The following is a 20,842-nucleotide window of genomic DNA, read 5'->3' on the forward strand; positions in this document are numbered from 1 at the left end:
TTTATTCAGCCCTGCCACACAGGGAGCAGAGAGAGCGCATACAACACGAAGGGTGCTGGGCTTACATGTGGCAGACCAGGGCTCGAACCCAACCAGTGCCAGAAGTAATTACCAGCTGTGGAACTCGGAACACCACTGGATGTGGCCCTTGAAACAAACAAATTCCCACAAACAACAACAATCTACCATATATGGTGCGATGCTGCTAGGAACTTAAACATACATCAAGTGAAAATGACTAGTGCTGGGCTGGAGAGATAGCACAGCGGTAGGGCATTTGCCTTGCACATGGCCAACCCATGACAAACCTGGATTCGATTCCTGGCATCCCATATGGTCCCCGAGCCTGCCACGAGTGATTTCTGAGCACAGCGCCAGGAGGAACCCCTAAGCCCCACTGGGCATGGCCCAAAAACAAAAACAAACAAAACTTGCCCCCTAAAAAACAAAGAAATGTCTAGTGCTGAACCAGATTGAAAGTCAGGAGGGCTGGGGCCGGAGTGGTGGTGCTAGCAGTGTCTGCCTTGCAAGCGCTAACCTAAACGAACTGTGGTTCAATCCCCCGCCCAAGCCAAGAGTGATTTATGAGCACAGGAAGGAAGGAAGGAAGGAAGGAAGGAAGGAAGGAAGGAAGGAAGGAAGGGAGGGAGGGAGGGAGGGAGGGAGGGAGGGAGGGAGGGAGGGAGGGAGGGAGGGAAATCTTTTTCTTGCCTAATTGCTATTGCAAGTACTTCCAGTACTATATTGGTTAGGAGTGGGGAGAGGGGGCAGCCATGCCTTGTGCCAGATCTTAGGGAAAAGGCTTTCAGTATTTCCCCATCGAGTATAATATTTCCCATGGGCTTGTGATATTTTCCATAGCCTTGACTATATTGAGAAAAGTTCCTTCGATTCCCATCTTGTTGAGAGTTTTTATCATGAATGGGTGTTGGACCTTATCAAATGCTTTCTCTGCATCTACTGATATGATCATATGGCTGCCCCCTCTCCCCACTCCTAACCAATACTTCTAATACTTGCACTAGCAATAAGGCAAGAAAAAGATTTAATCAAGGGCATCCAGATAGGAAAGGAAAAAGTCAACCTCTCACTGTTTGCAAATGACATGATACTATATTTAGAAAATCCTAAAGACTACCAAAGAGCTCCTCAAAATGATAGATTCATACAGAAAAGTGGCAGGCTACACTTGCTGCACAAAAATCAATGGCCTTTTTTTTTTTGGTTTTTGGGTCACACCTGGCAGCGCTCAGGGGTTCCTCCTGCTCTACGCTCAGAATCGCTGGCAAGCTCAGGGGATCATATGGGATGCTGGGATTCAAACGACTGTCCTTCTGCTTGCAAGGCACTTGCCTTACCTCCATGCTATCTCTCCGGCTCCACAATGGCCTTCTTATATACAATGAGGTACCATCTCATGCCGAAGACTGGCACACATCACAAAAAAACAAGAACAATCAGTGCTGGTGGGGATGTGGGGAGAAAGGCACTCTCTTTCACTACTGGTGGGAATGCCGTCTAGGCCAGCCTTTATGGAAGACAAGATGGAGCTTCCTCAAAATACTGGAAATTGAGCTCCCATAGAATCCAGCTATACCTCGTAGGGATAGACCCTAGGAACACAAAAACACAGTACAAAAATGCCCTCTGCACGTCTATGTTCAATGCAGCTCTATTTACAATAGACAGAATCTGGAAACAACCCAGATGCCCGACAACAGATGAGTGGCTAAAGAAACTGTAGTACATTTGCACAATGGAACACTACACAGCTGTCAGGAAAAATGAAGTCATGAAATTTTCCTATACATGGATGGACATGGAAACTACTATGCTGAGTGAAATGAGCAAGAGGGAGATGGATAGACACAGAATATTCTCACTCATCTGTGGGATTTAAGAAAAATAAAAAAGTATAAAACACCCAGAGACAATAAAGATTAAGGCTGGGAGGACCAGCCCACGATGATAGGGGGTGTGTGCGTTTTATGACTAAAACCCAACTATAAACATGTTTGTAACCATGGTGCTTGGATAAACTGTTAAAAAAATGGAAAAAAAAGAAAGCTCAAGTATCTTACTCAGTACACTCATCTTGTAAGTGAAAGTAAAAAAAGAAAACATACCAAAAAAACAAACAAACATGGGGTTGGAGTTGATGGTCTAGTGGTCGGGCATTTGCCTTGCACGCAGCCAAACCAGGATGGACCAGGGTTCAATCCCTGGCATCCCTTTTGGTCCCCCAAGCCTGCAAGGAGTGATTTCTGAGCACAGAGCCAGGAATAACTCCTGAGTGCTGCTGGATGTGGACTCCCAACCCCAAATCTGGGCCTGAGAGAGCATAGTGGTAGGGCATTTGCCTTGTACACAGCCAACCCAGGACAGACGGTGGTTTGAATCCCAGCATCCCATATGGTCACCCTGAACCAGCCAGAAGCAATTTCTGAGTGTAGAGCCAGGAGTAGCCCCTGAGCGCTGTCAGGTGTGACTGAAAAACCAAAACCAAAAACAACAAGAACAACAACAGAAAAAAAACCCGGGGCTGGAGAGATAGATGGAGGTAAGGCGTTTGCCTTTCATGCAGGAGGTCATCGGTTCGAATCCCAGCGCCCCATATGGTCCCCTGTGCCTGCCAGGAGCAATTTCTGAGCCTGGAGCCAGAAATAACCCCTGAGCACTGCCGGGTGTGACCCAAAAACCACAAAAAAAAAAAAAAAAAAAAAACCCAAAAAATAGTGCCACCCAAGAGAAGCTTGTTATTTGGGGGAAAACATCTGAAATCCAGGGGCCTGACCAGGCCTTGCCCACATCATGGTAAGCTCTGTGCGATGAGGTCACGAGCTCCACAGCAACCAAAATGGCCACAAATGAGTTAGAATGGCCTCTGAAAAGGGAGTTTCCCTGAGGGGCAGATTCTGGATAAGGGCGACCTGGGTAAGGTCCAGAATAAACAAGCCTTTGCTCTGGGTTTATGAATCATGACGTGGGGGCCAGAGTAACAGCACAGCAGGGAGGGGGCATTTCCCTCCCATGTAGCCAGCCTGGGTTCGATACTCGGCATCCCATATGGTCCCAAGTATGCGAGGAGCAATTTCTGAGCGCAGAGCTAGGAATAACCCCCTAAGCACCATCTGAGCCGGGTGTGACCCAAACACCAAAAAGAGGGGGAAAAAATCATCAGGTGAAGGGCTGAAGAGGGATTATGGTGGGGAAGGTGTTTGCCTTTCACGCGGCCAACCCAGGTTCGACCCCTGGTGTCCCATATGGTTCCCAAGCCTGGCAGGAGTGATTCCTGAGTGCAGAGCCACGAGTAACCCGAGTGTCGCCGGGTGTGGTCCCAAAACCAACGCAAACAATAAGAACCCTAAAGTGAGTTGGGATGTGAGGACTGGGAGGACCTGGCAGGCTCTGAGGGGAGAAAGAAGAGCGAGATGGGGGTGTCACGACAGCATGAATGGACACAGACTCAAATGGGTCAAAGGTGAGTATCTGGGCTGATGCCATTGGGTTCTTTGCAGCTAAGACGCACGTTAGCTCTGCACTTCCCCTCCAGGAGCCCCGAAACCCACCTCACCATGCCCGAGGAGAAGGCACCATGCCCGGGGTAGCCAGGAACTGGCGCTGAACCAGGCAGCCCCCACCTACCTTCTGGAATCTGGCTGGACACAGAAAGGTGGGCCGGGAAGGCAGCTCTGTGGCAGGCAGGCTGGTGCTTGCTAGGCCTCGAGGACAGCGAGGGAGCACTGGCTGGGGGTCCGCTGTGCTTGTGCGGCTCCCTGCTCAGTAACGGGGTGATGACGGACTCATCCTCCAGAAGGGTGAGCAGCGAGTACACGGCAGGCTCCGAGGCAGCGGCCAGGCCCAGGGCCCGGGCGTAGAGGAGCTCAGTCACATGTAGGCGACAGGCCAGGGGCAGTGCCTCGTCGGTGGAGTAGAGTGCCACGAGCGGGGCTTCGTACGGGTACCTGTGGCCCGGAGTAAAGCGGACCTCAAGTTCGTACAAGGTGGGTTTGTGCTCAGGGCCTCGCGGATGAGTGCTGGGGGCAGTCCTGTCCACTTGCCCCACTGCCCGGTCTGGGGGCGCTTCGTGTCGGAGCCTGCACTTGGCTCCGAACCTACAGCTGCCTCTGAGGTAGAACCTGCAGACCTCGGGGGGCACCTCCTGCCTGGGGCTGGCTCTGTCCCCTGGCCTGGGCCTAGGCCTGCACAACGTCCTGTTCAGATAGTCCAACTCGAGCGCCACAGTCCACACGCGGTCCTGGATCCTCTCGGTGAATCTGTCCCCAAAGATGGACCTGAGGGCGAGAACCTCTGCCCGCCGCTGTTCTGCACAGTCGTCAGCACTAACTCTGGCCGACGCGGCCTCCAATGCCTCCATCTGGTCTCTGAAGGTCTCGGCGAAGCACTGGCTGAGCAGCAGCTCCAGGGATTTGCCCACGTCCCCATCACAGGTCTGCAGGGCCAGCTGGCAGCGGTCAGAGTGGAAGCCGTACCTGAGGCAACACACAGGCACGGGACATTCGATCACTTGGAGGGGCAGGTGTGTGTGTGTGTGAATGCACAACTGCCCCTGGACTCGGGTACTAATATGAGGTGATGAAGGACATCTGTCCTAATAGGTGATGGAGGACACCTATCCTAATAGGTGATGGGGAACAGCTGTCCTCTTGGTGATGGGGGACACCTGTCCTAACAAAACGTGATGAAGGGATGAGGAGACGGGCTGGGCACCACACCCCAGGGTAAGGAGTATACAGAGGGGCCCAGGCTCACCTGGACAGCTTCAACACCGAGATGATGCTGATGGGGCCCTCAGGGGGCGGAGGCTCTGAGGCCCCTGAGCCAGCACAGTCCGAAGGGTCATAGTCGGGCACCAGGGATGCTTCTCGGCCTGCTGACCAGTACTGGCCCTCGTCACCGTCAGGCTCATCCTCGGCTTCTTCCCCGGAAGCACCACTCCTGATAGAGGGAATGGGCTGTGGGTCAGGTGTGCTCACCACCAGCTCACAGGGACCCTCAAGAGGCTGCAACCTTCATCCAGGAGCAAAAGCGGAAGGTACAGTCGGCCCGGAGCTGCCAACTCTCGCTAACCTCAGGACTCCATCATAGTGATTAAGACTCTTCACTGCAGCACTAGTCACAACAGCCAGAGCCTGGAAACCGCCCAGGTGCCCGAGAACAGAGAAGGGGGTAAAGAGACTGTGGGACCTCTACACAGTGAAATACTACACAACTGTTAGAAAAAAAACAAAGTCATGAAACATGCTTGTATATGGATGGATATGGAGGGCACTGTACTGAGTGATGAGTCAGAGGGAGAAGGATAGACATAGAACGATCTCACTCATTGGTGGGATAGAAAAGATAGAGAGTATGGGGCCGGACAGATAGCATAGAAGTAAGGCGTTTGCCTTGCGTGCACAAGGTTCGAATCCCGGCATCCAATATAGTCCCCCCAGTCTGCCAGGAGAGGTTTCTGAGCGTAGAGCCAGGAGGAACCCCTGAACGCTGCCGGGTGTGACCCAAACACGAAAACAAACAAAAAAAGAGTATGATAATAATATCCAGAGGTATACTATTAATAATATATATTACTATCCAGAGGTAGAGACAAGGGCCAGGAATCAGTCCATGGGAGGGAGATTTTCACAGAGAAGGGGAAAGGCAGTGAGGGCAGAGAAGGAAACACAAGGACCGTGAAAGTTGGGAATGAGCACTCTGGACAAGAACTGGGTGCTGATAGGAGGGAAAGTGATAGGCAGGAACAATATTGCCTTCAGGAACAATATTGCAAAACCGGTATTTAAAAGGAAAAGAGGAAGAGAGAAAGAAAGAGAAGAAAAAGGTCTGCCATAGAGGCAGGCAAGGAGGAAGGTGGATACTGGAGGTGGGAAATGTGCCCTGGTGAAGGTTTTGGATATTTGTGTCCCTGAAACTCAATCATCCACAGAATTGTGTATCTCACAGTGACTCAAAGGAAAAAAACGAAATCAAAAACACAACAGAAAACATCCTGGTCCAAAACATAGGCCTGAGGTGTTGAGCTTAACACCTGCTTGGCCTTACCATTTCTGAAGGAATTATCATCCCCATCATCTCATCAGCTCCTACGGGACCCCCAAAGGTCTAGAGAGGCTCACAGTCTTCAAAGGTCACACAACTTAGAGGAACCGAAGCCCAACCAACCCATCTGCGCTTGTGTCTTGGGCTTGATGTTCTGGGGGGCAGTCCCAGTGGTGCTGGCTGGACTCAGGGCAGGTGTTGGGGACGGAGCCCGGACTGAGATTCTGGGAAGCAGAACTCACTCGGAGGCCGAGGCGGCGTTCTGTTCGTGTTCCTGCAGGTCCCGGAGCAGCGCCCGCACTTTCTCCTGGTTTTCCGAGGTCATGTGCAGCCTCTGCAGAGGCTCTTGGCCACTGAGATGCCGCCGGGGCTTTGCCTCGGCCTTCTGCTCACTGCTCTTGCGGAGTCTGCGGGTGACACAGACACAAGTGTCTCCCACTGGCTCTGGAAGGAGGGGGGCTGCGGGCATGTCAGTGGTGACAAGGGATCTACGATCTTGCAGAGACACAAGGAATAAAGCACCCTCACTGGCCTTCCTCAGGAAACTACCAAAAACCAAACCCAACCAGGGGCAGGATGCAGCTGGATACAGCCAGCAGGACTGGCACCACCAACACCAAAGCAAATCAAACAGGTCAACCTTTTTGTTTTATTTTGTTCTGGGGCCACACTTGGCCCTGCTCAGGGATTACACATGGCTCTGCACTCAGAAATCCCTCCTGGCAGGCTCAGGGGACCATATGGGGTGCTGGAGATTGAACACGGGTCAGCCATGTGCAAGGCAAATGGCCTACTCGATGTGCTATTGCTCTGGCCCCTGGTCAGTCTCTTTAGCATGAATTCTTTGCGTCTTATTTTTTTTTGGATGGGGGTTGGGGGGATATACATTCAGCTGTGCTCAGGGCTCACTCCTGGCAGGACTTGGGTTCCTCTACTTGGGGATGGGGAATGAAGCTGGGTCAACTGTGTGCAAGACCTTAGCCCTGTCCTTGTTCCCCAGCCAGACAGAATAGTCCCATTTCTTGTATTTATTTCCCAGCTCATGCTGGTGATAAGAAAAGACATGCAATTCACAGTGGGGTATAAGTTGAACTTAGCAAAAACAGCAAGCAGCTGTCATCTGTCTGCCTGTGGGAGAGCCTAGAGGGACCATCACAGGCCAAAATAAGAATGGGGAGTGGGACCAGCTTTCAGTTGCTCCTCACCCACTCTTTGGGCTCCCTAGTCAACACAAACGGGTACTGGTTCCATACCTGACATGCGAAAAGCGTAACTGAGGAAGATGCTTGAAAGGTGGGAGCCCATGTGTTGCAGCCCCCTTGCCCCCAACCAACCAACTACAGACAGACCCTGAAGGCAGAACAACCTGGAGGAGGAGGAGGGGCATCTCGATTCACTGAAGACACAAAAGTCATCATCATCGTCCCAGATCCTGCTAGAGGCCTTCTTGGTGCCACCGCCGCTGCCACCACCACTGTGAGATTTACTGGTCTGGCTTCTGCCTCCTTTCCAGTCTCGACCAGACCCCTTCTTCCCTCCTTTGCCAGGCTTGCCTTTTCTTCTTACTGAAGAACTCATGCTTACCTATAAGAGAAAAAGTCACAAATCCGGCAAGTTCCCATTATCTGTCAATACCACTGTGGAAGAATCAAAGAGAAATGCATATTTTGATTTTTGATTTGGGGGTCAAACCCAGTGGTGCTCAGTGGTTCCTCCTGGTACTGTACTCAGGGATCATTCCTGGAAGGGCTCGGGAGCTTATTGGATGCCTGGGATGGAACTTGGGTCAGGTGTATGCAAAGAAAATGGCTGACCTGCTGTTATAGTTCCACTCTTGGGAAATGCATTTATTTATCCAGTTAGTTCTTTCTTTTTGACCACATTGGCAGAATTCAGTGGTTATTCGTACCTATGCACTCAGGAATTACTCCTGGCAGGATCGAGGGACCATATGGGATGCCTGTCAGATACAAGGCAAACACCATACCCGCTGTAACTATTGCTCTGACCCTCCGTTACCCATGTTTTTTTTTTTTCTAAGAAAAGAGCCATAAACCAGAGCTGCCCCACTTTCCCAAGAGACGAAAATGCCAATGTTAAAATGGGCCATAAAACTGGGACTACCTAGAAGAAGTCATGGAAGAGTTATGCAGCCCACCCACTCTAATCTCAAGGTTTTTTTTGCATCAGACTGATCAATTGCTTCTCCAGAGCTGTGCAAGCCCCTTGGTGCAGCAGAAGGCCCTAGAGAAGGGCTAGTTAGACAAAGAAATGGGGCTGTAGGACTTAGAACTGGGAACCTGGGAGGTGCAATAAAACTTGAAATTGTTCAACTTTTGGTGACTCTGCAGGACTGCATAATGCTAGGACCGTGGGGTCTCAGCCCTACTGCCGCCATAATTTAAGGAAAGTTAAAATCAGAAGGCCCGCTGGATTCCCCCAGTGCGGATGGCTGAGAAAAGACCTCAAAGAGAGGTGGCTTCCTTGAAAAGTGAGGGTGGTATTTCTCAAGCTTAGTAATAGTTTCAAAGAATAGTTGCAAACATATATTTGGCCTAATAAGAATCTCCCTGCTTAGGTCGGAGAGATAGCATGGAGGTAAGGTAAGGTTTTGCCTTGCATGCAGAAGGATGGTGGTTCAAATCCCGGCATCCCATATGGTCCCCCCTGCCTGCCAGGAGTGATTTCTGAGCCTAGGGCCAGGAGTAACCTGAGCCCTGCTGGGTGTGATCAAAAAACAAAAAACAAACAAAAAAAGAATCTCCCTGCTGCTGTGCTAAGTATGTATAGAGTTGAACATTTACTTCCAGATGACAAAATCAGTACATACAAATGTGGCCTTTACCTGGGAAAAACCAGCATCCAGAGAAACATAAAAATCACTTTGTGGTGCCAGTGAGGTGGCACTAGAGGTAAGGTATCTGCCTTGCAAGCGCTAGCCAAGGAAGGACCGAGGTTTGATCCCCTGGTGTCCCATAGGGTCCCCCCCCAAGCCAGGGGCAATTTCTGAGCGCTTAGCCAGGAGTAACCCCTGAGCATCAAACGGGTGTGGCCTGAAAAAAAAAACACTTTGTAATCTATTCTCAAAGTAAAGTCAGTCTTTTAAAAGATATTCTGCTCAATCAGATGAAAGGAGCCCTTTGTAGGAACATCTGGGAAACTTGCTAATCTGTTCATTCATATCAGAATGGGCACCCAAGGTCCCGCTTAGGAGTAGAAAAACTTTAAGATGTTAAAAGTTTGGGGCCTGGAGAGATAGCACAGTGGCGTTTGCCTTGCAAGCAGCCGATCCAGGACCAAAGGTGGTTGGTTCGAATCCCGGTGTCCCATACGGTTCCCCGTGCCTGCCAGGAGCTATTTCTGAGCAGACAGCCAGGAGTAACCCCTGAGCACCGCCGGGTGTGGCCCAAAAACCAAAAAAAAAAAAAAAAAAAAAGATGTTAAAGTTTGGAGCCGGCGAGATAGCATAGAGGTAAGATAAAGGTAAGGCGTTTGCCTTGTGTGCGGAAGGGCAATGGTTTGAATCCCGGCATCCCGTATGGTCTCCTGAGCCTGCCAGGGGCAATTTCTGAGCGTTGAGCCAGGAGTGGCCCCTGAGCGCTACGGGGTATGACCCAAAAACCCAACCCCCAACCCCCAAAAAAGATGATAAAGTTTGGGGTCGGAGAGATAGCATGGAGGTAGGGCATTTGCCTTGCATGCAGAAGGACGGTGGTTCAAATCAAGCATCCATCTGATAGGGCCGTCGAGCCTGCTAGGAGTGATTTCTGAGCGTTGAGCCAGGAGTGGCCCCTGAGCGCTGCCGGGTGTGACCCAAAAACCAAAACCAAAACCAAAAGAAAAGTTAAAGTTTGCTCTTGGATCCCAGAGAAGCCTCTGGCTCAACTCCCCTGTGTCTTTTAATTGGCGCTTCCCATTCAGAAGATTTTGAACCCGCACTAGAGCCTGTGAATTGTCTGGTGAAGAAACCTATAGGAGGGGCCGGGCGGTGGCGCTAAAGGTAAGGTGCCTGCCTTGCCTGCGCTAGCCTTGGACGGACCGCGGTTCCCCCGGCGTCCCATATGGTCCCCCAAGCCAGGAGCAACTTCTGAGCGCATAGCCAGGAGTAACCCCTGAGCATTACCGGGTGTGGCCCAAACCAAAAAAAAAAAAAAAAAAAAAGAAACCTATAGGTCCGACAATATAGTGTGTCCTGAGAAGCTTGCTGCTAACAAGCCAAGTACAATTTGTTGTAACCCTGCAGGAAAGCAGGTGTAGGCAGTCTCTCACATGTAAGAATCATGTTTCCATACACCCCTGTTGGGGCTGGAGAGATAGCATGGAGGTAGGGCGTTTGCCTTGTACGCAGAAGGACGGTGGTTTGAATCCCAGCATCCCATAGGATCTCCCATGCCTGCCAGGGGCGATTTCTGAGTGGAGAGCCAGGAAGAACCCCTGAGCGCTGCTGGGTGTGATCCCCCCCCCAAAAAAATAAAACAAAAAAAATTAAATTACTGTCAGAAAGTGAAAAAGTTGGAGCCAGAGCGAGAGGACGGTGCTAAAGTGTTTGCCTTGCACACAGTCGACCCACTATGGACCCAGGTTCTACTTCCAACACCCCATATGGTCCCCTGAGCCTGGCAGGAGCGATTTCTGAGCGCAGAGCCAGGAGGAACCCCTGAGCGCTGCCGAGTGGGACCCCCAAACCAAACGAAAGAATAAGCAAAGAAAGAAACAAACACACCCCTGTAGCTTTCCACCAGCTGACAACACACTTGTGATCCCCACCGAAACCGAGTGTCTCCGCCCGCCCTCCTTCCCTTCCTTCTTTCCTTTCTTCCTTTCTCTTTCCTTCCTTCCTCCCTCTCTTCCTCTTTTCCTTCTTCCTTCCTTCCCTCCTCCTTCCTTCCTTTCTTCCTCCCTTCCCTCCCTCCTTCCTTTCCTTCCTTCCTCTTTTCCTTCCCTCCTTCCTTCCTTCCTCCTTCCTTCCCTCCCTTCCTCTTTTCCTTCTCCCTTCCTTCCCTCTCCTTCCTTCCTTTCTCTTTCCTTCCTCCCTCCCTCCCTCCTTTCTTCCTTCCTCCTTCCTTCCCTCCCTTCCTCTTTTCCTTCTCCCTTCCTTCCCTCTCCTTCCTTCCTTTCTCTTTCCTTCCTCCCTCCCTCCCTCCTTCCTCCCTTCCCTCCTCCTTCCTTCCTTTCTTCCTCCCTTCCCTCCCTCCTTCCTTCCTTTCCTTCCTTCCTCTTTTCCTTCCCTCCTTCCTTCCTTCCTCCTTCCTTCCCTCCCTTCCTCTTTTCCTTCTCCCTTACTTCCCTCTCCTTCCTTCCTTTCTCTTACCTTCCTCCCTCCCTCCTTTCTTCCTTCCTTCATTCCTCCCTCCCTCCTTCCTCCCTTCCCCCTTCCTTCCATCTTTTCCTTCTCCCTTCCTTCCCTCCTCCTTCCTTCCTTCTTTTCCTCCCTCCCTCCTTCCTTCTCCCTTCCTTCCTTTCTTCCTCTTTTCCTTCTCCCTCCTTCCATCCTCCCTCCCTCCCCTTCCCTCCTTCCTCCTTCCTTCCTCCCTCCCTTTCTTCTTTCCTTCTTTTTTTCCTTCCTCCCTCCCTCCCTCCCTCCTCCTTCCCACTTCCCTCCTTTCTTTCTTCTCTCTCTCTCTTCCTTCCTTCCTCCCCTGACCCCTGACCCCCGCACCCCCTTTCCTGGGCGACCCCGAGAGGTCCCTCAAGAGGCCCGGACGAAGGGGGCGAGGCCCCTTCCGACTCACCCACCGCCGCACGGCTCGCTTTCGGGGCGCTCCGGCGGCACGCAAGACTCCTCCGGGCTCCACGGAGTCCCGCGAGCGCGCTTCCGGGTCTCCCGGCGGTCGCCCCGCCCCCGCCCCTTCCGATTGGCTGCGCCGCGGGCGCTCGCGATTCACTTCCGAGTCACCGCCTCTGGCCCCGCCTCGAGCCCGGGTCCGCTTCCGGGTCAGGCTGCCCGTCGCCCCGGCAACCGGGGACGCCCAGGAGGGGCGAGGCCGGGCGGGCTGGGGAGGCGAGGAGGGAGCTGTCAGCGGCCTCGAGGCCAGGCGAGGCGAGCTGGCGGCCCCCGGGAGCCAGCCCAGCCAGACGGACGCGTCGCTGGCGTCCGGAGCCCGTGAGTGGCCGCTTGGGGGACACGTCGAGGAACCCGAGTTTGCAACTGCACTTGGGGCCCCCCAGTGTCCCGGAGGAGGACGACGAATTAGTCTATTGACATGACATTATGTTGATAGGCGATAAGGAGACGTAGTGACAGATTGTCTTTCGATTAGACAATATTATATTATACACATATATTATGATAGAATGTATTAAAGAATAGATGTCTTATATTCTAATAGGTTAGAATATATTTATATGATAACTATAGGCTATCTTATACTAGATAACAATAGATAGTATTATATTTATATTAGGGTATATATTAGATTTTATATTACATAGAATACACTATATATTAATGTGTGTTATATAGGACATGTAATAAATATATTAAGGGCCCGGAGAGATAGCACATCGGCGTTTGCCTTGCAAGCAGCCGATCCAGGACCAAAGGTGGTTGGTTCGAATCCCGGTGTCCCATAGGGTCCCCCGTGCCTGCCAGGAGCTATTTCTGAGCAGACAGCCAGGAGTGACCCCTGAGCACCGCTGGGTGTGGCCCAAAAACCAAAAAAATAAAAATAAAAAAGCAAACAATAACATCTAATTAAATATATTATACTTGTATTAGAAACATATTGTTTATATTACTTTTGTTTGTTTTTGGGCCACACCCGGCGGCACTCAGGGGTGGCTCTGTGCTCAGAAATCTCTCCTGGCAGGCACAGGGGACTATATGGGATGCCGGGATTCGAACCACCGTCGTCCTGGGTCGGCCACTTGCACGGCCAATGCCCTACCGCTGTGCTATCTCTCCGGCCCCTCTCTTACTTTAATTATGTTATACATATTATATATTAATAAATACATTGTATATTAATTTATTTTATGATCACTATATCTATGCGCTTATATTTCTATTATGTACTTAATCTAATACGATGATCTATGTAATCATGGTGGTAATTACAATAATATATAATTACAGTAATCATTATTATGACAATAGCGGTGAGGGTCCAAGAGGATCCTGCCCCATCCCACTTTTGTGTTTTTTGGCGGCCACCTCCAGCGATGCTCAGGGTTGACTCCTGGATCTGCACTCAGGGATCATTCCGAGGGGGTGCTGGGGACTCAGTGGGATGCCAGAAATCAAACCCAGGTCTGCTGCATGCAGGGAAAACACCATCCCCGCTGCGATTTGGCTCAGGCCCCAAAATTGAAAGGGCTAGGCCTGTTTAGGCAAACAATGTATATTTGGTTTGTTTGGGGGTTTTTTGGGGGGGCACACCCATGGTGCTCAAGAATTTACTCCTGGCTTTGTGCTCCAGAATCACTCCCAGTAGGCTCTGGTGACCCAGTGGGATGTGGGGATTTGAAACCGGGTTGGCCATCAGCAAAGCAGTCTCCTTCCTTGTTGGATTCTCTCTCCAGCCCCTTTGCTTCATGTTTCGGGGCCACACTCTGCTGTGCTCAGGACTGGAGTGCTGGTAGGACCCTATGGAGTACTAGGGATTACATCTAGGTCCACCGTATCCACCTTACATGCCCAAATCACTTGACCCACTTGCTATGCTAACCCTCTGGTACGTCTTAAAATGATTATTTAAAAACAAAACATAGTGCGCGCTTCGGCAGCACATCTACTGAAAGTGGAACGATACAGAGAAGATGAGCATGGCCCCTGCACAAGGATGACACACACATTAGTGAAGCGTTCCATATTTAAAAAACAAAAACAAAAAACATAGAGGTGAAAGGGTAGAGTGATAGCACAACATGAAGGCCATTTGCCCTACACCCAGCTGACAAGGGTTTGCATCTTGTAGGATCCCTGAGTTTGCCGGAAGTGCAGAGCCAAGAGTAACTGAGCCTTGTCGGGTGTGGGGCCAAAACAAGCAAACAGATGAAAAAAATAAACCCAAAACAAAAACCAACCAAAATGCTAAAAAACAAAACATAGTGGGCAGGGTGCTTGTCTTGTAAGTGGCTGACCTGGGTATGGTCCCTGGCACTGCATAAGATTCCCCGAGCATCGCCAGGTGGTGTGGCCCTAAAACCAAACCAAACCAAACCAAAACCAAAACAAAATACAACGATGGAGGAGTAGGGCTGGTAAAATTCATTTTTCTTTCTTTTTTTTTTGGGGGGGGGGTCACACAGGGCGGTGCTCAGGGGTTACTCCTGGCTATCTGCTCAGAAATGGCACCTGGCAGGCTCGGGGGACCATATGGGACACCGGGATTCGAACCAACCACCTTTGGTCCTGGATCGGCTGCTTGCAAGGCAAACGCCGCTGTGCTATCTCTCCGGGCCCAAAATTCATTTTTTCTTTATTTGAGGTTTCAGGTCTATCCCCTGCACTGCGAAAGTCAAAAAAACAGCAACAACAACAAAAACCGATGCTTTTAATATTTGTGTCTGTCTTCAGGGACAGGTTGGGGTGGGTGGTAAATTGGGGACGCTGCTGAAGGGAAGGTCACTCTGGTGCTGGAATTGGTATTTGAACATTTCATGCCTGAAATGGCCGTCTTGTGAACAACTTCGTAAAACATAGTGTTATAACAACAGGGGCTGGAGAAATAGCACGGAGGTAAGGCATTTGCCTTGCATGCAGAAGACGGTGGTTCTAATCCCAGCATCTCATAGGGTCCCCCGAGCCTGCCAGGAGCGATTTCTGAGTGTAGAGCCAGGAGGAACCCCTGAGGGCTGCCTGGTGTGACCCAAAAGAAAAAAAAAACACTGGGGGGGTGATCCAAAAAAAATTAAGTTTTGTGTTATGTGAATTATATATTAATAAAGCAGTTGTAATAAGAAACATCAGACAAGAAAAGACAAGCAAAAGCCAGAGAAGAGAGATAGCACAGCCGTAGGGGATTTGCCTTGCATTCAGGCGACTGGGATTTGGTTCCCAGCATCCCGTATGGTCCCCCAAACCTGCCAGGAGTGGTTTCTGAGCACAGAGCCAGGAGGAACCCCTGAGTGATGCCGGGTATGACCCAAAACCAAAAATGATTAATTCATTTTTAAAAATCAGTCAGAATCGTTTCACCAGCCCCTACATAGAATATGAGTATGTGAGCCCGGAGAGCCACAGCAGCGTTTGCCTTGCAACCAGCCGATCCAGGACCAAAGGTGGTTGGTTCTAATCCCGTTGTCCCACATGGTCCCCCGCGCCTGCCAGGAGCTATTTCTGAGCAGACAGCCAGGAGTGACCCCTGAGCAACGCCGGGTGTGGCCCAAAAACCAAAAAAAAAAAAAAAAAAAAAAAAAAAGAATATGAGTATGCCTAATAACCCTAAGATACATGACTGTGAATTATCTTATGAATGAGCCTGATTGGGCAACTCTTAAAACACATTTGTTATAGGCCTATGACATACACAGAATTGAACTTAGTTTACGTTTCTCAATTTGTTTTAAAGCTGCTGAAGAAGTATATAAGATAAGCTTTATTTTTCCAAATGGAGACAAGTACGGTAAGTGGACATTTAGAATTTTGCACATACAGACTAAAATGAAATAGCTGAAGAGCAAAATATGAGGGGAGACTGGACACATCTTAGGAAACTGATTTCTGGGGGCTAGAGAAAGAGCACAGAAGGGAAGGCACTTACCTTGCACACAGTTGACCTGGATTTGATCCCTGAGCACTGCCAGGAGTAACCCCCGAGCAGCACCGGTGTGGCCCAAAAACAAAACAATAAAACCCATATGACTGGGTGGTTAATGCCATTAAAAAAAGGTCTGTTAGAAATACTAATAGAGGGCTGGAGCAATATAGCACAGTGGTAGACATGCCTCGCACACAGCCAACCTGGATGGACCCCTGTTTGATTCCCAGCATCCCATATGGTTCCCCGAGCCTGCCAGGAGCAATTTCTGAGTGCAGAGCCAGGAGCAATCCCTGAAGTGCCTCTGCAAGTGACCCCCCCCCAAAAAAAAAAAAAACCACAACAAAAAATACTAATAGAAGTAATAGCACAGTGGAGAGGGCATTTGCCATGCACATGGCCAACATGGGTTCGATCCTCAGCATTCCACAGGGTCCCCCAAGCCTGCCAGGAGTAATTTCTGAGTGCAGAGCCATCAGTAATCCCTGAGCATCACTTGGTGTGGCCCAAACACCACCCCAAAATAAAAGACCTACTAATAGATAAGCAGGTGTGACTTGAACGGGCCTTCCCAACAGCACTTAGGGGCCTCTCTTGGTGGGTGTTGGGCTGACTGTGGGGGTCTGGTGGACTCAGCCCCTAGAATGCTGAGCTCCGAAGCCTGGTTGTACTCAGGGCTCTACTTGGCAGTTCTCCAAGGTCTTGTGGCATTGAGGAACTAACTTGGGGCCTTCTGCATGCCAAGCACGAGTGCCAGCCTTTCAGTCCTCCCAGGTCCAGTGAACATATTTGAATTTGGTTTTAGGGTCACACCCGGCAGTGCTCAGGGGTTCCTCCTGGCTCTATGCTCAGAAATCGCCCCTGGCAGGCACAGGGAACCATATGGGATGCCGGGATTCAAACCACAGTCCTTCTGCATGGAAGGCAAACGCCTTAACTCCATGCTATCTCTCTGGCCCTCTAATAGGAATTCTAACAATTCTAATGCTCTGTCTGTTTTGTTTTGCTTTTGGGCCACTCTGGCAGTGCTCAGGGGTTACTCCTGGCAGATTCAGGGGACCCTGTGGAATGCTGGGGATCGAGCCCAGGCCGGTGACATGTAAGGCAAACGTCCTCCCTGCTGCGCTATTGCTCTGCCCCCACCCCCAATGTATGTCATAACTCTGGCACCTGTCACTCTTCCTGGGCCTTAAGTCTCGATTGTCACAGGATTTTCTAGGCCCATCTCTGGATTCAGGGCTTAGTTTCAGTGTGTGGGATCCAAGCAGCCACAGGGGTGCCCGTCTTGAGCAGGCCTGGCCGAACTACTCAGGCACTGTGCTCACTTATGATCCCAAGTGTTCTCTCATGTAGAAGGTGAGTGCACAAGATCGCCTTCTGGAGTGGTGGAGAGAAACGGAACTGGAACCCACACCACTCCGAATGGGATTGTCTACACCGGCAGCTGGAAAGATGACAAGGTACCAGTTGTCTCAGATGCTGACAGTGGATGAGTCCTTTTTTAGATGAAAGGAATCATTTATTGTTTTTATTTATTATTATTATTATTATTATTATTATTATTATTATTGGCTTTTGGGTCACTCCTGGTGTCATCCATAGGTTACTCCTGGCTCTGCACTCAGACATCGCCCCTGGCAGGCTCGGGGGACCATATGGGATGCTGGGAATTGAACCATCTTGGGTTCTGGATTGGCTGTGTTCAAGGCAAATGCCTACCACTGTGTTATCTCTCTGGCCCCAAGAATCATTTTTCAGATTATACAATTGCCTAGGTTACTCACATGAGCATATCTAGACAATAGAAACCAAATGGTTGCATTGAGACACAAGCATTAAACACAGACAGGCCCTCATTAGCATCGTTATTTCTCTGAATTGTGAAGCAAAACCGAACTAGTCGTGTGGTTTTCTCCTTTTGTCCTGGTAGCACCTGCAAGATGTCGTGTCTTACTTTATAGTTTTTGGTTTCAGGGCCACATTCAGTGGCGCTCTGTACTTACTCCTGACCCTGCATTCAGGGATCACTCCTGGAGGGACCATATTTGATGCTTGGGATGGAATCCAGGTTAGCCACATGTAGGAAAAGTGCCCTCTACACTTTCCTGTGGCTCTAGTCCCCAATAGTCTCTCTCATAAGTGACTGAAGGCAGTTTCATTTTTTTTTCCCAGTAAGAATGTGTTCCATGGTGCCAGAGAGATACACAGTGGTAAGGCATTATATGCTTTGGACCTGGTTCGATTCCTGGCATCCCATATGTTCCCTCAGCCTGCCGGGGATGATTTCTGAGTGCAGAACCAGGAGTAACCCCTGAGCACCACTGGGTGTGGCCCAACAACCAACCAATCAATAAATAAAATTTACCAAAAAAAAAAAAAAAAAAAAAAAAAGAAAAGAATGTGTTCCAAATCTGCCTGAAAGCACTTGGTTCTTTGCTGAGTCCCATTGTCTGGGTCGGGCCTGGAGAGATTGCCTTGTAAGCAGCCGATCCAGGACCTAAGGTGGTTGGTTCGAATCCCGGTGTCCCATATGGTTCCCCGTGCCTGCCAGGAGCTATTTCTGAGCAGACAGCCAGGAGTGACCCCTGAGCACCGCCGGTTGTGGCCCAAAAAAACGATTGTCTGGGTCTGCTAAACTGGGTTTCCTTTAGGATTGGATTTATTTATTTATCTATTTGTTTATTTATTTATGTTTGGTTTGGGGCCACACCCAGTGGTGCTGAGGATTTACTCCTGGCTCTGCACTCAGAAATCACTCCTGGCAGGCTCGGGGACCATATGTGATGCCAGGGATTGAACCTGGGTCCATCCCAGGTTGGTCAAATGCAAGACATTTGCCTTGTAGGGCATTTGCCCTGCAGCTGTGCTCTCTCTCTGACCCCCTCCTTTAGGATTTTTAAATGTATTTTCAAGATATCTCGGGGACCTCTATTACCATCACATTGCCTCCCTAGAAGTTCAAATGCCTAGATTGGGACTATTTTCCTTTGTTTACAGACACATATGGCTATCTTTACAGACACATATGTAGGACATGATCAAGATGTTTTGGGTGATGTTTTGAGTGACAGCTGGCAGTACTCAGGGGTTACTTCTGGCTCTACACCCAGGGGTCATTCTTGGAGGTGCTTCAGGTGACCATATGAGAGCTGGAGATCGACCCTGAGTCAGCCACAAACAAGTCAAACACCCTCCCCACTGTACTAACGCTCTGGCCCCAAAACTTTTTTGCCACACCCAGCATTATTCAGGGGTGACTACTGGCTCTGCTCTCAGGGATCACTTCTGACAGGAACTTGGGAAAACTTATGGGGTACCAGGGACCAAATCAGGATGGCCAGATGCAGGGCAAGTGCCCAAACATCTTATTTCTGTGGAAATAGGAGGCGATACGGTAATAGATGAGACTGAGTATGTCATAGACACAGTTGTACAAGGGAGGCGTGTTCTGGGGGGGTGGGGCTCGTGGCTGAAGCATTTCCTTCATCCCAAACAGATGAACGGCTTTGGGCGTCTGCAGCACTTTTCAGGCACAGTCTATGAAGGACAGTTTAAGGACAACATGTTTCACGGACTGGGAACTTACGTATTTCCAACTGGGGCGAAGTACTCTGGAAATTTCAATGAAAATAGGTGAGGTGAACAGAAAATTCTTTCCGCAGTCCTTCAAGATTCTTTCAAGGCATAATTACTTCGGGACTATATTTAGTACTATCGTTTTTGTGTAAATGTAATATCTGTGATCCTTAAATCTTGGACACCCATATGTATATTATGGCATGCCATTTTTTTGGTGGGGAGCGGTATCTGGGAGCACACTTAGCAGTGTTCTGGGCTTACTCCTGACGCTGTGCTCAGGGATTGCTCCTGGTGGGCCCTATGCAATGTTGGAGACTGAACCAAGGTTTGTGCATAAGGCAAGGGCTTCAACCTGACAGTGGTTATTTGAAAAAATAAATTTTGGGGGGGGGGGCGGAGCAGTGGCACAGTCATTAGGATGTTTGCCTTGCATGCGCTACCTAGGACAAACCCGGTTCATTCCCCAGCATCCCATATGGTTCCCCAAGCCAGGATCGATATCTCAGCACATAGCCAGGAGTAACCCCTGAGTGTCAATGGGTATGGCCCCAAAACAAAACAAAACAAAACAAACAAATGAACAAAAATTTGGGGGAATGTATGAAATCAGCATCTGAAAGTGAAAAGAGAGAAATTCTCAGAGTAGGGTTTAGGTAAGTGGTGGAGGCATTGCCAGTGTGAAACTTTGGGATGGGGTCCCAGCACAGGAGGAAAGAAGAAGGTAAGGAAGGAAAGAAGGGTGCTGAAGCAATAGCACAGCAGTAGGGCATTTGCCTTGCACATAGCCAACCCGGGATAAACCCTAATTTGATCCCCAGCATCCCATATGGTCCCTGAAGCCTGCCAGGAGTGATTTTTGAGCGCAGAGCCAGGAGTAACCCCTGAGCACCAATGGGTATGGCCCAATAAACAAACAAAAGGAAGGAAGGGGTAGGGAGGGCAAGAAGGAAGTAAGGAAGGGGGGAAGGAAGAAAGGAAGACACTGTGGAATACCTGGACAGTCTCATCTGGACTGCGGCTCCAGTTCTTGCCAGGGTCCTGACTGCTGTTATGCTCCCTGCAGGGTGGAAGGTGAAGGCCAGTACACAGACACCCACGGGCTGGAATGGGTCGGCACCTTCCACTTCACCGCTGCTCCTGGCCTGCGACTCAAGATGCACATGTAGCAAGAGCAAGCGCCCTCGGCAAGGCTCAGCTCTGGAGGGAAGGAAAGCGTCAGGCGGCGTTCACAGTGTGTTGCTACCGCAAGGTTCAAAGTTGGCCAGGAGAGCCATCCGTCAGGCTTTGTTTCGTGTCACCTATGAAATGACGTGGTTCCACTAAGAGTGTTGTTGGTTTTAATAATTGTTATTAATAAAAATGTTTTCATCTTGACAGTCGATGTCTGGTTCTCTGCCTCAGTTTTGTCACGTGCTGCTTTTCAAAGTTCTTGTTAAGTCACTTCTTGGCTTTGTTTGGGTTTGGGGTCACACCTTGAGTGCTGGGGTCCCCCCCAGTGA

The 20,842-nt window shown here is 49.9% G+C and overlaps 2 protein-coding genes and 1 non-coding gene across 3 annotated transcripts in view; 2 read left to right on the plus strand and 1 right to left on the minus strand.

Moving 5' to 3' along the window:
* Nucleotides 1-7,642, minus strand: part of DHX57 (DExH-box helicase 57) — a 28,113-nt gene extending 20,471 nt beyond the window's left edge. The window contains exons 1-4 of the mRNA XM_049784245.1: nucleotides 7,427-7,642; nucleotides 6,306-6,458; nucleotides 4,774-4,959; nucleotides 3,646-4,493 (exon numbers count right to left, since the gene is read on the minus strand). Coding sequence (XP_049640202.1) covers nucleotides 3,646-4,493; nucleotides 4,774-4,959; nucleotides 6,306-6,458; nucleotides 7,427-7,641 — 1,402 coding nt within the window. The 5' untranslated portion in view covers nucleotide 7,642. The remainder of the gene's footprint in view (nucleotides 1-3,645; nucleotides 4,494-4,773; nucleotides 4,960-6,305; nucleotides 6,459-7,426) is intronic.
* Nucleotides 7,643-8,511: 869 nt separating this feature from the next.
* On the plus strand, nucleotides 8,512-20,509 carry MORN2 (MORN repeat containing 2). The gene is made up of 6 exons (XM_049785001.1): nucleotides 8,512-8,538; nucleotides 11,746-12,166; nucleotides 15,576-15,629; nucleotides 17,118-17,224; nucleotides 19,261-19,397; nucleotides 20,407-20,509. The coding sequence occupies exons 1-6, from the start codon at nucleotides 8,512-8,514 to the stop codon at nucleotides 20,507-20,509; spliced, it is 849 nt and encodes a 282-aa protein (XP_049640958.1).
* LOC126025132 (U6 spliceosomal RNA) lies at nucleotides 13,773-13,879 on the plus strand. The gene has a single exon (XR_007501178.1). It is a non-coding gene; the product is annotated as a U6 spliceosomal RNA (small nuclear RNA).
* Nucleotides 20,510-20,842: the final 333 nt, after the last annotated feature.

This window comes from Suncus etruscus, chromosome 12 (assembly GCF_024139225.1).
Source record: "Suncus etruscus isolate mSunEtr1 chromosome 12, mSunEtr1.pri.cur, whole genome shotgun sequence".
Taxonomy (NCBI): domain Eukaryota; kingdom Metazoa; phylum Chordata; class Mammalia; order Eulipotyphla; family Soricidae; genus Suncus; species Suncus etruscus.

What these genes read in the sequence shown, in the direction of transcription:
- MORN2 (XM_049785001.1), top strand. Translation starts at nt 8,512, where the DNA reads ATGGCTGAGAAAAGACCTCAAAGAGAG. An exon ending in TCCAAATGGAGACAAGTACG is followed by an intron (nt 15,630 to 17,117) that starts GTAAGTGGACAT and finishes TCTCTCATGTAG; the next exon opens with AAGGTGAGTGCACAAGATCG. An exon ending in GGAAATTTCAATGAAAATAG is followed by an intron (nt 19,398 to 20,406) that starts GTGAGGTGAACA and finishes TGCTCCCTGCAG; the next exon opens with GGTGGAAGGTGAAGGCCAGT.